The sequence below is a fragment of the Benincasa hispida genome, chromosome 7 (assembly GCF_009727055.1).
Source record: "Benincasa hispida cultivar B227 chromosome 7, ASM972705v1, whole genome shotgun sequence".
NCBI lineage: Eukaryota > Viridiplantae > Streptophyta > Magnoliopsida > Cucurbitales > Cucurbitaceae > Benincasa > Benincasa hispida.
Window position 1 is genome coordinate 46,853,882 of NC_052355.1, and position 16,630 is coordinate 46,870,511.

Below are 16,630 nucleotides of genomic sequence, written 5' to 3' on the forward strand. Positions count from 1 at the left end.
GAAACACTTGATGTTCTATCAATTCTGCCGATTTTCTCTTCAGGAGATTCATAGAAGTCCATCACATCCAAAATTTTCATATGGGATGGGTCAAATATGTCATTATCCTGGTATGCAAAATTTGCTTTCACGTTTTTCTCTTTTTTCCTTCAAGAATGCTTGATAGAGATCAACTAAGTGTTTTGACGTTTGACAGATACGTGACCAATGGCCAGACATTCTGCATCGGAAGCATTTATTTTCAACACTTTTTGAACTCTTATATTGTGGAGTTTTTCCTTTGCAATCATCATTCTGTGTGGTTCTTTTAAAATTTGAATGATTAGAACGACCACCATGAAAATAATAATTATTTCTTTTTCTACCACGATCATAACCTCAACCACAATCACGATCTCGACCACGATTATTATTAAAATCTATAGTACTCACTTCAGGAAATGGTGTCATCCTAGTTGGTCGAGATTTATGATTTGTCATTAATAACTCGTTATTTTGTTCGACTATAAAAAGAAATGAAATTAGTTCAGATTATTGTTTAAAACATTTATCTCGATATTGCTGCTGCATGAGCATATTCGAGACATGAAATGTAAAAAATGTCTTCTTTAACATATCAGCATCAGTAATTTTCTCTCCGCATAGCAACAGTTTCGAACTAATTTTAAATAATGTGGAGTTGTAATCACCTACTCATTTGAAATCTTGTAGCCTCAAGTGCATCTATTCATAACAAGCTTTAGGAAGAATAATGGGTTTTTTTTATTATCATACCTCTTTTTCAAATTTGTTCACAAGATATAGAGATCTTTTATTGTAAGATACTCCATTTTCAATCCCTCGTGGAGATGACGATGAAGGAAAATCATTGTTTTTGTTTTTCCTAACTGGATATCGTATTTCCTTCTTTGATAGTCTTTCCAAGATTCATAGCATCCAGGTGGATTTCGGTATCAAGCACCCATGACAAATAATTGTTGCAATTAATTTTAAGGGCGACAAATTCTAACTTTGTGAGATTTGTCATGGCAACACTATAATAAAATATTGTATTTATATTAGAAATTTAATAGATATTAAATATGCAAAATAACGTTAAGTTTATGATTATAACAAAGAAGGAAAGACCGACATACCTTTAAGACCTACCTTTGGCGAGAAAAACGATAGGAACTTCTGCTGATAACATGTTGTGAATTTGAGGAGTACAACGGTGCACAACGAGAACACGAATATAAAGAAAATATAATATAATAATAATAATACATAATAAAAGAAATAAATATTAAAATAGATATAATATAATATATAAATATATAAAATAAATAAAATAACAAAGAATGGATTTCTTTACTTTCTCCAATTTTTTTGGATTGATCACCAATATCTTTGTGTCATTCAAAATCCACCAAATGTCATTATTTATAAGCAATTTGGCAAGTAGGAAGTGGATTACATAGACACTAATAGTGTGTAATATTGAGACACATGGACAACACATGGGGTAATAGATGAGTGACACATGATCAACGGAAACTAATAATGACATCTACATTACACCTAATTTAACATATTTATAATACAAACTATTTAATTGATGATATAAATATAATGCATTGTTATACTCAATTTTTGTTTTTTTTTCTTGAGTTCAACGATATATTGAATAGAGAGATTTTAACTTTTGACTTTTTAGTCAATATTATATGTTTTAGTTAGTTTAACTATACTTAAATTAGTTGCTAAGATCAAGTTGGTCAAGACTCGTAACTATTATATGATTAAAACATTATTACCCATTAAATAGATTCTATATGTTGTTTTATATGTAGTGTTGATGCCAAATCCCTAATAAGAAAATGCACCTTACCTTCACACAACTAAATTTATAGATTGGTGTGGTGTTTGCCACACAGGCTTCAATAAGTAGAGAGTTTGAGTATTAAAATTGACTTATCTTTCACAAGAGATATTATGATGTAAAAATTTTGAGTATTAGAATGCATTACCTCTCCTTAGAGCTATTATGATGTATTTATAGATATGGTTGAGAAAAAGTTGTGATAGTATATTTAAAGGTGTAGTTGACAGAGATCCTTCTTCACGGGGATTCAAAGTTGCATTGGGGTTATCCTTTGACTCACTCCATTGGGATATGTCACGTTTGGCATTTTGCTAGGGTCGATCTTAGAAAAAGCTGAGGTTGAACATCATCTATTTGTTATACTAATATATATATATATGTTGTTTAAAAAAAATGGAAAAAGAAAAAGAAGAATTTGGGTTTGGGCTGCTTGCATTAGACTTGAGAGAGAGCTAGTCAGCAAAGAACATTGACTAAGTTGGTTGGAAAATCAAAATGGGCTTGATATTGCACATATATTTGGAAAAGGAGTGTGTTATTCTCATTAGTTCTCCAAATGCAAACTATGATTGTTCTCATATACACAAAATTTCAAGTGAAATGGACAAAAAGTCAGATCAAAACATGAAATCTTGGACTTATTGAACCAAAAAAAGACTTCACTTGCTTTTTCCACAGCCCCGCCTGACCTCACAAATTCAACACTCTATTCTTCTAATAATGGAGACTGCTTTTTCTCTATATAAATATCTGCAGCCACAACTTTCCCATTTCCCCACTTTTTTTTCCCTCTTTCCTTCATTTATATTTTCCTAAAAGTTGGCAATTGGAGACCTTATAAATATAGAAATAATCTGAAACATTCATGTCTGATTCTATCATGTCATTTAATTTTGAAAGATGTTGAATACATTTATCAACTTTTAATTTTTTTTTTTGTCTAAAAATATTTTTGAACTTTTTTTTTCAATTTTTTTAAACTTTAAATTTATCTAACAAATTCGTCAAATTCTAATTTTGTGTGGGATAGTTCATTGACATATTTAAATTAGTTAGAATTAATTTATCTATTATATATAAAATTTCAACTATATACATCAAGTAGATTCCTAAATTTTAAAGAATGGTGAATAAGTCACATATTAGACACGGAATGGAACGTTAAGACTCCGTTTGATAACTATTTTATTTTTTATTTTTTATTTTTAAAATAAAGTCTATAAACACTACTTTTACCTTCAAATTTCTTCATTTATTGTCTATTCTTTACGAATGGTTTTAAAAATCCATCTAAATGTTGATTTTTTTAATAGTTTTTAAAATATTATTTTTTTTTGAAATTTGACTAAATATTTAATCCTTATTCTTAAAAAAAATATGTAAATCATCGTAAAAAATAAAGAGTAAATAAACTTCATTTTCAAAATCAAAAAATAAAAAAGAATGAGATCTTAATAATCTATGAGACATTTAATAAAAAAAATATGAGACTCTTCGCAACAGAATCCATTAAATATTTTTAAAATTCAGAATTTACGGTCGAAAACCAATGACTAATTTGTAATTTAACTTTTCTTATATTATTCTCGTATATATTCAATGTTATCAATAATATTTAATTGGGAATGATATGTGAAATCGATTAACGTGGAAACTAATCACTCATTGGACAACCAACTTAAATGGCTAAATCTAATCTAATTATTTAAAGACCCCTTTCGTAATCAATTTATTTTTTGTTTTTTTTTTTAAATTAAATCTATAAATACTATTTTCACCCCAAATTTCTTTATTTATTATCTATCTTTCACTGATAGTTTAAAAAATAAGCCAATTTTTTATAATTAAAAAAACTTTCAAAATATTTTTTTTATTTTGAAATTTGGTTAAGAATTCAACCATTTACCTAAAAAAGATGCAAAATATTATAAGAAATGCAGATGACATAAGTTTAATTATTAAAAATAAAAACAAAAAATCACATGATTATAAGGACTAAGATATTCTAAGTTTGATCCGATCCTTTAAGAATTTTTTATTTTTTATTTTTTATTTTTTTAAAAAAAGAAAAACCTTAAGATATTAAGGGATAGACTCGCCAAAGATGAGTGCTAGAAAATATTCTTAGCTTTAATTTAGGGTCAACTTTATGTCTTTTGCAGAATTTTTGGCTCCACTCATTATTAAAGGTTTTGGAAATTGAAAATGGCATTGACTGGAGTCTTATAAAGACAAATTATAATTAAAAAGTGATTAAATATCTCAAAAAATAAATAATTAGGGAGTGAACATATACTGAGAAAAGCAAATGAGATTGAGTTTTCATATCAAATCATTTGTTTTTTTTTTCTCTCTCTCTTTTACTTTTTAATATCAAATACAATCAACCCGCACATGATTAGTGGTTTCAAATAATTCGACAATTCGAATAATCGGATTATCCAACCAAAATTATAAATATTAGATTGGATTAGTTTTATTTTTGGGTTGGGTTGGGTCTAAGATTTAATTTAAAAAAAAATGGATTGATCCAACACAACCCGAATTACACACATATATATATATATTAATAAAAAGTAACATATTTCTTTTTAGAAATGATGAATTTTTAAATTCTTTATATTGTTCTTTTTAAAATTGTCTGTTTTTTATAAAGTTTATAATAGATATTATAAATATTTATTAGGTAAGAATTTAGTTTTATGAGATTTTAGTTATTTGATATGTGTTATAGATAATTTAAGTATTTTAAATTAAGAATTAAAAAAATACCAATAACCCGACAACCCAATTCAAATTTTGAAGGTTGGATTAAGTTGGTAACCATATTTATGTCATTTGAACTGTCAACTTGACAATTCAAATTGTTTTTGTTAGTCCAAAAAAATGCCACAACTTAACCCGATTCATGAAAAAATTAGACTATATAGAGAGAGATCATATACTCAACAAATCTCTGGGAGCCACTTGAAGAGAACAATATTTACAACCATAATTCCTTTAGCTTTTTTCAGCACAAAATATATGCTGATGTGATTAAAAGCATTTAAAAGCATTTCTTTTTATATTTAAGAATAGAAGAAGAATAATAGGAATAATGAGAATAAGAATAGCTTTTGTTTCTAAAAGGGAGAAGTTGAATGGGATGCACTTCTTGTAATTTTGACCTAAAGAATTATTATATTTATTAACAACAATTTGATGCTTATTAACTTCTTATGTTGTGACTCCAAATTAAATAACTCTATTTCTTACTCCAACGTCCCTCAATATCGAATAAGGTACGTAAATACCACAAACAAAGTTTGATAAGGAAAACAAATATCTTATCACATCAAAAGAAGATAAAAATAATTATGATAGATTAAAAAAGGAATACTCATGAACTTTATATCTCGTTTTGATAATAACGTGGAATTTTAAAAGTTTCATTAATAATTTTAATTTTTTGAGAAAAGTTCTAAAATACCTTTATCGTTAATATACGGACATATACCATTTTGTACCTTCTTTCAATAATACTTCCAAATTTTCAATAGTTGCATTAATACTCTTAGGGGCCGTTTGGATTGATGTTTTCTAAGAATGTCTAGGAGAATGGGAAACAATAATGACTATGTTTGGTTGTGTCTGAGAATAGTATGTGTGGGAATTAAAAATAACCATATTTGGTTGGATATGAAATGTTATCAACTTTTCATGGGAATAAGTAATACATGTGTTTTGTATTGCATGAGAATATTATTAGATTACCCAAGTAAATGTTATTTTTGTTTAAATTGTGTAATCACTTTCAAAATTTTATACAATTATAAAGCATATAACTAATAAAAAAACTTGCCTTAATTGATTTTAAATAATTAATTTGTGCAGTTTTATTTTTATTATACAATTATTAAAAATAACCTTAAGCCGCTGCACTCTATTTTATTACAAAAATTAAATATAACCAATATCAAAGTATAAATACTAAACATAGACAAAATAAGCATTTATATGGTGGTAGGAAGGGGAAGAAGAAGAGAAAATGGTGGTAGGAAGGGGAAAAAAAAGTGAAAATCCACACTTATTAATTCCTTTACTTGTGTGGCTAAAAGATGCATAGAAAATATATTTTCCAACATAAATAAACAAAACTCACAAACCAAACATGGGCTTTGTAAGCTCATTCCCATTCCCACCTCCAACCAAACAGCCCATTAATCTTTCACATAAAAATCAAGATGTATTTACTCTCTTCAATCTGTAACTTAACACTTCTTTAAAGTCAATCAAACCAAACTTCTAAGGTAATCGTGCAAACATACAAGCACAAATATAAAAAATATACAAACACAAATGCAGGATCATGCCTACCATTTAGTTTTAAGATTGCAGCTGCCAATCTAGTCTTCTATCAAACTCCATACAAAATTACAAATGATAAGAGCGTTTTTTAAAAGAAACATGATGAGCATGCATAAAATAATTTTCATCCACATACTAACAATCAATGACATTTTATTTTAATTTTTTACAAAAGGTTGAATGGTATTATTGAAACAAAGTATAAACAATTTTTATCCATATACCAATTAAAGTTTAGGGGTGTTAATGAGATTTTTTAAAGTTGAAAACTATTTTTGAAGTGAGGTACAAAATTTAGGTTAATTTCTATAACTTACCCATGTAATCAGTACATTATTTGATCATATGGTCAGAAAACGGTGCCGTATCACGTTGCTTGAGGCGGCTTCAATCAGTATGTACTATAAAAAGGGAATTTTGATACAGCCGTGGAAATTAATTTATTTTATTTCAAATTTGAAACTTGATTATATTTATGGTTCTGTTTTTGGTCCAATTTTGAAATATGCCACAGTATTCAACATTTTTTTAAGTACAAAAATTGATGGTAGGAAATTCGAACCATAAATTTCGTAATTATTAGCACATTCGAGCGTCAATTAAACTACATTTACATTGATAATACTCAATATATATATATATGAAGCCATCGATATCTTTTAGTAGTACTAGGAATCAATTTCATGTCAAAATCAAGTTTAATAGGCCTATCTCAACTATTGTTTTTTCAACACATACTTCGAAAGAAATATTTCAGTATTCAACTCTCACATCCATAATTGACATATCATCAAATGATATATTAATTAATTTTTAGTACCAACGATATGTTAATTTCAATTAATGAAGGTAATATAAACATTTAGACAAAATATCAATTATACATCTAAATTTGGGGGGAGGGAGCGGGGATTGTGATAATTTAAACCATAAACTAATAATTGTACCAATTTAGTTGTGAATTTTGAAAGTTGTATAAATTTAAACTTAAAACTAATAATTGTATTGATTTAAATCTCATACTTTCATAAATATATCAATTTAAACTCTTAACTTTCATAAGAATATACATCTACATTTTTCTTTATATTTAGTTTAAAAAAATATCGTGCAAAAACATTTAGAGAGAGAGGAAGATATAGGTAAATAGTTTTAAATGCCAATTATGGAATATAATTTAGGTAATCATTTGATTTTTTGTTTTTGTTTTTTAAAATTACACATATTTCATCCACATATTTTATCATGATTAGTATTTTTTAAGTACAATGATTGAATTTTTAGTCAAAAACAAAAACAAAACAACTTTTTGAAAGCTATTTTTTTTAATTATCAAATTTTGGCTTGATTTTTTAAATTATCAATGGAAAGTATATAATAAATGAAGAAATTTGAAGGTAAAAGTAGTGTTCTTAAACTTAATTTTTAAATATATATAAAAAAAATAAAATGATTATCAAATGGGACTTCAATGATTCATATATCTATGCATTTCTTAGAGTCGAATGATTGATTTCTTAAGTTACATTTGTTGAACTAATAAACAAATAAAATGTACCCTACAAAAATAATATATATGAAATTAAATCATAAGAGAGAAACTTTTTTTTTTGTTTTGTTTTTTTTTTTTTGTGTTTTTTTGAAGAACATAAAAGTAAAACTAAGGTTTTAACATTTTTTTTCTTAAACTGGATACTGAATTTATGTTGGAAAAATATAGGGGAATAATTGGGAGTTCCAATCAAATGTTTTATTTATTATTATTATTATTTTTTGAAGCAATCAAATGGGGTATTGTTCGTGCCAAACTATGGCTCTACGATTCAATAGGTGTCATTGTCATGGATTTTTTTTTTTTAAAAGGGCTGACGTGTTATTGCGTGTGTGGGTTATTATTATTATTTTGGATAAATATTGTGCGTACGAAATTCAAATTCAAATATAAATATCGGAAGTTTTTGGGTCCATGTGTAGATTTGTTTTTTTGGAGTACCAAAAAGCAAGCATGAGTGCATGACTAATCCGACCTACTTAAACATGACTTGATGATTTATAAAGTAGGACTTATACATAAATTATAGGGAAGGGAACTTTATGTAAACGGTGAGATGTGATTTTTTCTAGCAACAGCAAAAGGCAGTATATTATTTATATAATAATATGATGTTGTCTATTTTTTACCTAAATTTTTGTATTTTGGTTTTTGAAATTACCAAAAAATAACTTATACAAATTAAGATAATTAATCTTACTAATATAGCATAGATCTTTCTCTAAGATTTTGTACCTGACAAATTTCTCAATATTTTAATATTAATTATTGAATAATATGTGAATCTAATTGTTGAATGAGAAATTTTAGACCAATCACAATTTGCCACGTCATTTACTAAATTAATGGTGAAATTCTAAATCATTAAATTTAGGCTCAATCAGGAGTTGACATATGTCTTGAAGTTGAAGACAAATTTCGATGACGTCACGTGGTTTTATCATGACCGTTGAATCATATAAGATTAATTGGACCAAATTTGATATTATTATTTAGGTCGAAGTCCAAGTAAGTCCAAAAATAGGCTGAATTTGATCCGAATATCAAATCAGGCCTAAATCTGATTAATTGGGCCCAAAGGCCAACCCCATGGATCAACGAAACCCAAGTCCAACTAATTAGGCCCAAAGGTCAGGCCCATGGATCAACCAAGCCCAAACCCACATGTGAACTCTATAAATAGATAAGCTCTCCTCATTTGGAGGGGTCAATAATTCTATAGAGCTTATAGGGAATTCTCTATAACCAGAAGACTCCTTGACTCCTGAAGTTGATCACACCTGAAGACTGAAGTCTTTTGAAGATACAAGCATTTTGAAGACTGAAGTCCTTTGAAGATACAAGCATTCTGAAGACTGAAGTCCTTTGAAGATACAAGCATTCTGAAGACTGAAGTCCTTTGAAAATGTAAGCATTCTGAAGGCTGGAGTCCTTTGAAGATACAAGCATTCTGAAGACTGGAGTCCTTTGAAGATACAAGAAGACTGAAGTCATTTGAAGATACATGCATTTACTACATTCAGAGAGTCTAGAGAATTCATCAACAAGCAGAAGGCTTCCAAGACTCTACTCCTAGAAGACAGCAGACCCTTGAAGACACAAAGAAGACTCTTCCAAGACTTTTGCTTCAAGAACGTTCGGTGTTTTTCTTCTTCAGATCAAGCACATTCACCCAACTGAGAGAGAATCAGAGGATTAAGTATTAGAGATCGAACCACATCGCATCAAATCAACTTCAATATCAACAACAACTCAAGTTCAACTCCACGAAACAAGTTTCTCCGAAAGCCTCGTGTGAACACTAATCCTCCAATAACATCAACAAGCCCAAAGGCCGATCATCCAAGAAGATCATCAAGCCCAAAAGTCGATCATCCAAGAAGATCAACAAGCTCAAAGGCCGATCACCCAAGACGATCAATAAGCCGAAAGACCGATCACCCAAGAAGATCAACTAGCTTAAAGTTTATAGTTTATTTTGAAAGCATCAAAATACTGTGTATTAGAGATTGTACTCACTTTCCACAAAAATTAATACAAATACAAAGTTCAAGTTTCACGAAATAAATTTCTCTTGGAATCTCGTGTGAACATTAATTGTCCACATACAAGTTAAACACGATGTTATAATAAACAATATGACAAGTAGAGGAACAAGATAAAAAGTATAGACCTTGAAACATAAAGATTGGTAATCCAATTCGGTGTAAAATCACCTACTCTATGAGCAGTATACTCAATGGAAAGAAACTTCGCTAGTAAAAAAAAATTAAGCAATTACAACGAAATACTTATATGTTAGATTTCTTCTACAATGACTCATATACAACCAACTCCATATTTCATCTTAGACTCCCTATGAGTTTGAGATCTATTCACTTCCACAAATGCTCTTCACTCAAGCCATGTTTGAGAACTCCTCGAACTAACTTAAGTTTCCCTAAACATGAGCTCCCCTCATCTTCACGATGTAGCTTCTCTCAGACAAGTATTGGAAAACTATATAGGCTACCTTAAGTATAATATGAGGTTTGTTACACTCACCTATAAAATAACAAGTAAAAATAACAAGTAGATGCCCTACATTTCAGTCTAAATGACCATCAGCAACACACCTCAACAACAAAGCTAACACAACTACTCTAACAACACGTTAGATGAAACTACAACCCTCTTTCATACCGCATAACAGTAATAGTAATCATGATCGTTAACCCTAAATGAGAATCACATAAACAATATAACAATATATATAGAGAGAGATCAACTTTGAGAATCACTTCATTAAGTAAAAGAATCATCTACACAATATATAAGAAAAAGCGGCGCCAAACAAATATACAATAAATGAAAGTATTTCCAGACATATTAGCAAGATATGGAACAAGTTGCTTGATAAACAACAAGACAAGATGCAAAACATTGTGTCAGAAAAAAAATATAAATAAAGGAACTTTTCTCAATCGGTAGGTATTTGATTTTTCAAATTTGTGTTTATTATCAAGTATTCAATTTATAATAGACGATTGTACAAATTCATAAACCTGCCAAATACAAAATTGTATTTTGTGTCGGATGGTATTATGACATTTCAAATTTAGTTGTGTATTTTTTTTAATTGAACAAAATTAAGGGTGAATATTGAACATTTGACGTTTGGATTGAGGGTCTAATGTATTGACTTACTATATTGATGTTGACATTTTTTTTTAATAAGTCCATAGATTTTAACTTATAGCTTATCGAGAAAAAAAGTTATAAAAAAAGTTATAATTGAAAAATCAAGATATACTGCACTTTTTAAATTTCTAAATCTGTTTTAGGCTAAATTGAAAAGTTTATATTATTCATGTATTTTAAAGTTTGGCATTTCATTCATTTTCCATATTTAATCAAATATACTCCCAACCAACTTTCAATTTAATTGCTCAAAAGTGTTTATCAAAATTAAATAAATAGAAATAGTAATTATAGGTTAAAATAATATGTTGTGACATGAACTTTGAGACTAGTTCAATTTTAATGTGCAATTTTACTATACGTTTGAGAAATATGTTCAACTGATATAGTGTTGTATTATTAACCTTGTAGTTAGAGTTTCGATTCTCCTTCCCCATATATTGTTATATATGTGTTCACATATTGTATTTTTTGCATGAAACTTTTTATTATTATTTAATCAATTTCGATTAGAAAGATACTTCAATGGATTAAATTTATTGAAAGTAAAATTGAATAAACTCAAAATATAAATTACCAAATGATGTTTAAACCTAATTTTTATATAAGGAAAAAATGAATATATTTTCATAACATTCATACCAGGAATGTTGATGGATACTCGAATTTAATTTAGAAAAATGGTTAAAAAACACTTTTTGGTCCCTAAATTTTTATGAAAATAACAATTTAGTCCATAAACTTTGGAGTGTAACGATTTAATTCTTGTATTTTTAATTTTGTAACAATTTAATTCATGAACTATAATATGTAACAATTTAGTCCTTATACTTTCAAATTTGTAACAATTTAGTCTCTAATGTAAAAAAAAAATTATCAAAACTAAATGTCATTTTTTGGTATTTTACCATGTAGATTTTGCATTTCATTAAATATTGAGTCTCTTGTTAATTTGTCGGTTTATTTATGAAAAAAACTTCATAAAATCTTATTATTAATTTCTACAATCGAGACTAAATTGTTTTGAATTTTAAAGTACAAGAGCTAAATTATTACATAGTAAAGTTCAAAGATTAAATTATTATAAAATTAAAAATTTAAGAACTAAATCATTACAAACAAAAGTTCAGAGTTTAAATGGTTACTTTTACAAAAGTTTTCAGAGTTTAAATGGTTACTTTTACGAAAGTTTTTAACATAGAAAGACAAACAATAAACTTACGACATGGACTAAAAGACCAGCAACATGTACTACTTTAAAATATTTGAACAACAATAATACTTTAACCAAGATTATCTGTTTATTATTATTTTTTTCTTTGTTCATATTGATCCTATACCTTTCAAAAGTTCTTAAAATTGTAAGAAGCGATCACCTTGATCCTTGAAATAAAAGCATAAACCAATAGATCAAAATAATGACTTTTAAAAGTACAAAGATGAAAATGAATATTTTTAAAATATACTATTAGATAAGATGCAAGTACGAACATAAATAGAATTTCTAAAGGTATCTGAACCAAAAATATATTGAAGCCAAAAATACCAAAGTTAAATTATATACATATACAGATATACAGATAGTATATTATATGAGAATCAAATTATACTTTTTCATGGGTCAAAACTACAATATAGTATTTGGAAGTTTATGAAAATTTCGAACCTAAATTACATGGAAGAACGTGATGGGAAAAAAAAACATAAATCGAGGCCAGTAAAAAATTAAAAAAATTAAAAAAATTAAAAAAATTAAAAAAAAAAAAAAAAAAAGGAAATCGTAAATTTGCTTTTCATCCAAAGGCGAAGCCTTTCACGGAACTTTTGGAATTATATAAATGGAGGAATCATCGAGTCATTTTGCTCAGTGCTCACATCCAAACGGGTCATTCAGAAGCACTCCCCTCTAAGGGCCTGTATTGGGGTTAGGGATTTTAGCGAAAGGTATTATGGCTGCGGAATATTCCGTCGGGTCAGCGGCCGATGTGGCGGCGAAGAAACCTGAGATTCAGAACGGGGTTTCCGCCTCACACCCCGATTCTATTTCCTCTGTAATTCCTGGATGGTTTTCTGAAATCAGCCCAATGTGGCCTGGTCAGATTTTCTTCTCTATTTCTCATATTTTCCACCATTTTGTTTGTGTTTGGCTCTGTTGAGATTTGCTAGATAATGATGATGAACAACATCAGGCAATCTAGTTTTTCTTTGAGTTTTTTTACACTCTTTTCGTTTTCCGTTGAGTTAATCTAATGATTTAATGTCATGCAGGAGAGGCTCACTCCTTGAAGGTGGAGAAGGTTTTGTTTCAAGGGAAGTCTGATTACCAGAACGTTTTGGTCTTTCAGGTATTTTTGTAAGAGGATCAACTTTATGATATATTGTTTTGTTGTGTGAAATTTTTGCCTTGTTGGGCTGATATATTGAAGTTGTGGTTTATGAACCCTGCAGTCATCAACTTACGGGAAGGTTCTGGTTTTGGATGGGGTGATTCAGCTTACAGAGAGAGATGAATGTGCTTACCAAGAGATGATCACCCACCTTCCACTTTGCTCAATTCCAAACCCCAAAAAGGTTTTTATATTACTGCAGTATTTTGAAGATGTTTTAGAATTTTTATCTGGAGTCATAAGTTTTGTCATGCTATGGATGTTGTAAAGTATGATAACTTTGGTTCTTAAGAAACTAAATGAGAAGCAGGGCATGTCAGTGGTCTTTTTTTGTTGACATTTCATCATATATTTTAAGTTTCAGTCTTTGTTATATATATGTATTTTAAGTTTCAGTCTTTGTTATATATATGTATTTTAAGTTTCAGTCTTTGTTATATATATGTTTTTTAATAATTTTTCCTCACATGTGAGTATGGAATGGGGATTCAAACCTACAGCCTGATGGGTGTAATGATGGCTTAACCGTTGAGTTTTAAAGTTGTTTTATACAACGTTTACGACTATCAGTTATCACTGCTCTGCCATCTTTACTTGTTCGAGCTTATGGTATATTTTCTTGTGAAAGTGAACTTTTGCTCGAATTTGCTCCAAATGCTCTCACAGACGCTTAGGGTTTCCTTTTTCACAAGTTTAAGTGAATTTAGAGTATCATATTGGTTGGTGATAGTTTGTTTATTTGTGTTCTGTTTCAATTTTTTCTCACTCAATTAATGACATTAGGTTCTAGTTATTGGTGGAGGAGATGGCGGTGTCTTGCGAGAGGTGGCTCGTCATTCATCTGTTGAGCAGATAGATATCTGTGAAATTGACAAGATGGTAGTTGATGTAAGTAAATCATTCCAGGGTTATCAGTTATTTTGCTCTTTTGAATACAAAGTTGATATGATTAATACTATAGGTGTTCATATGCTTAAAATGTGAGGAACCTCTCTGAATTTTGATTGAATACTATTGCCTACATCTTCCTTTGCAGGTTTCCAAAGAATTTTTCCCTCGTGTAGCTGTTGGGTATGAGGATCCTCGCGTCACCCTTCATGTTGGTGATGGTATATGATCGATCATTTTCTCTTCAACTCTCACTTAACCCGCACTTTTTGATTAATATCTCAATTGTGTATATCGGTGTGCTTTGTGTTGCAGGCGTGGCTTTTCTGAAGGCTGTTCCTGAAGGCACTTATGATGCAATTATAGTGGATTCTTCTGATCCTATTGGTAATTATCTCTCTGTCTCGTTTCAAGAGGAACATGGAACTATATGTTAGATTCTTTAGAAAATGAGCACCATTTGTCATCTTACAGGTCCTGCACAAGAGCTTTTTGAGAAGCCATTTTTTGCTTCAGTTGCCAAAGCTCTTCGACCAGGAGGTGTTGTGTGTACTCAGGCAGAGAGCATCTGGCTTCACATGCATATCATTGAAGACATTGTAACAAACTGCCGCCAGATATTCAAAGGCTCTGTCAACTATGCATGGACTACAGTTCCTACATATCCAAGGTACACACATGACACCTAACAATTTGTCATTCCTTCCTTGGGCCTATGGGGCATCAAGTGTGATATGCAGTTGCTCCATCTTAAATCACCGATTGACCCAAAAATTTAACCAGATGGGTGAAGCCAAATTTTATATTATAGCATTTAACACTCTACTTCATTTGTGGGCTTGAAATCCGTAGAAGACCTAACAAGTGGAAATCAATTTGAATCTATATACCGATTGACTCAAAAACTTAAGCTGATGGGTGAAACAAATTTAATATTTTATTATCTCACACTAATAGATCATTTTATATTTCTACCATGTTGCCAATCTTTTGAAATTTCCTTTGCCTATATTCTCCATCTTGAATGTTGCTAACTAAACATCAATCTGATCCATGTTTCAGCGGAGTGATTGGGTTTATGCTCTGCTCAACTGAGGGGCCTCCTGTCGATTTCAAGCATCCAGTCAACCCAGTAGAGGTGAATGGCATCGACAGCGCGAAGAGTCCACTCAAGTTTTACAACTCCGAGGTGGGATCTGTTGTTAGCCTTCAATTTTTGCTTATATCGCTTTGATGTGTACTTCCATTGGACTTGGACTGAAGCATCTCTTTCACTGTTTTGTTGAAAATCTTCAGATTCATTCAGCAGCTTTCTGTTTGCCTTCTTTTGCGAAGAAGATTATTGATTCAAAATGAATATGAGAACATTGCCCACAGCATTGAAGAATGAAGAAGCAGAAGTTTGCTGTGTTGGAGCGCCATCTTTCATCCTCTCAACCATGTATGTAATAAGTCGGAGACTTAAGATTAGAGTCCAAATGGTCGGTTTTATTGTGATCAGGGTCATAAAGTTTCTTGAGGTTTTATTAGTAGTAGAAATAGCTTTTGTTTTACCCAACAATTTTCCCCATCTTTTTTCGTTGTAATGTGACCTCTGAAGTTCTAGGTTGAATAATTAGGCTAATAAATATTTAGCCCCCCTACGTTTGGCTTGGTCTTTCCTCCTATCTTCTCCAGTTGTTTCAACTTTCAATTATATTCTTGGGATCGTTTTATATAAAATATTCACGACGTGCGAATTTAATAACTATATCCATAACTGAGGGATTGATTACTTTTATATATATATTTTTTTTTAAAAAAAACCTTTTTTATTTAATGGATGACTCTCCCATTTGTCCAAATATATTACTTAAAAAGGTGTTTGGCTCATCAACATGAGTTGAATTGAGTTGGTATTTAACTCATCAATTTTAAATCGGTGGAGTTGAATTGGATATTTTCCCAATTTATCCCCACTCTCCATTCTTCCAATATTTTCAATGGCTCCACCATTGGCAATTGCTCTCACACTCTGAACCAATCTCATATTCTGACAACCACCTTCAATGACAATTATGACAATCAATTTTGGGCTCTTGCAATCACTTTGACAACTCCAACGATCAACTTCGACGATCAATTCTAGGCTCCAACAACCACTTATGATATCGGTAACTCAACTTTAACGACTACCTTTGCGCGACCAACTTCGAAGACCGGGTTTCGACAACCACCTCCAACAACAAAATTCTTTGACCAACCCCACAACCATCTTCGTAAGCTCCAACTACAAACTTTGACAAAAATCACCTTCAATGACCACCTTTGAGCAAGCAACTTTGACAACCGACTCAAGCTTCGACAACCACCTCTGACATCCAACAATGAATTCTAATACCACCTTCATGCGAGCAATTTTGAGCTCTGACA

At 30.0% G+C, this 16,630-nt stretch overlaps 1 protein-coding gene across 1 annotated transcript; it reads left to right on the top strand.

The window, feature by feature from the left end:
* The first annotated feature begins 12,798 nt into the window (after nt 1–12,798).
* Nucleotides 12,799–15,885, top strand: LOC120081952 (spermidine synthase). The gene is made up of 9 exons (XM_039037140.1): nt 12,799–13,037; nt 13,212–13,288; nt 13,392–13,514; nt 14,114–14,218; nt 14,367–14,439; nt 14,534–14,605; nt 14,693–14,888; nt 15,281–15,407; nt 15,515–15,885. The coding sequence occupies exons 1-9, from the start codon at nt 12,893–12,895 to the stop codon at nt 15,572–15,574; spliced, it is 978 nt and encodes a 325-aa protein (XP_038893068.1). The 5' UTR covers nt 12,799–12,892; the 3' UTR covers nt 15,575–15,885.
* The last annotated feature ends 745 nt before the right edge of the window (nt 15,886–16,630 follow it).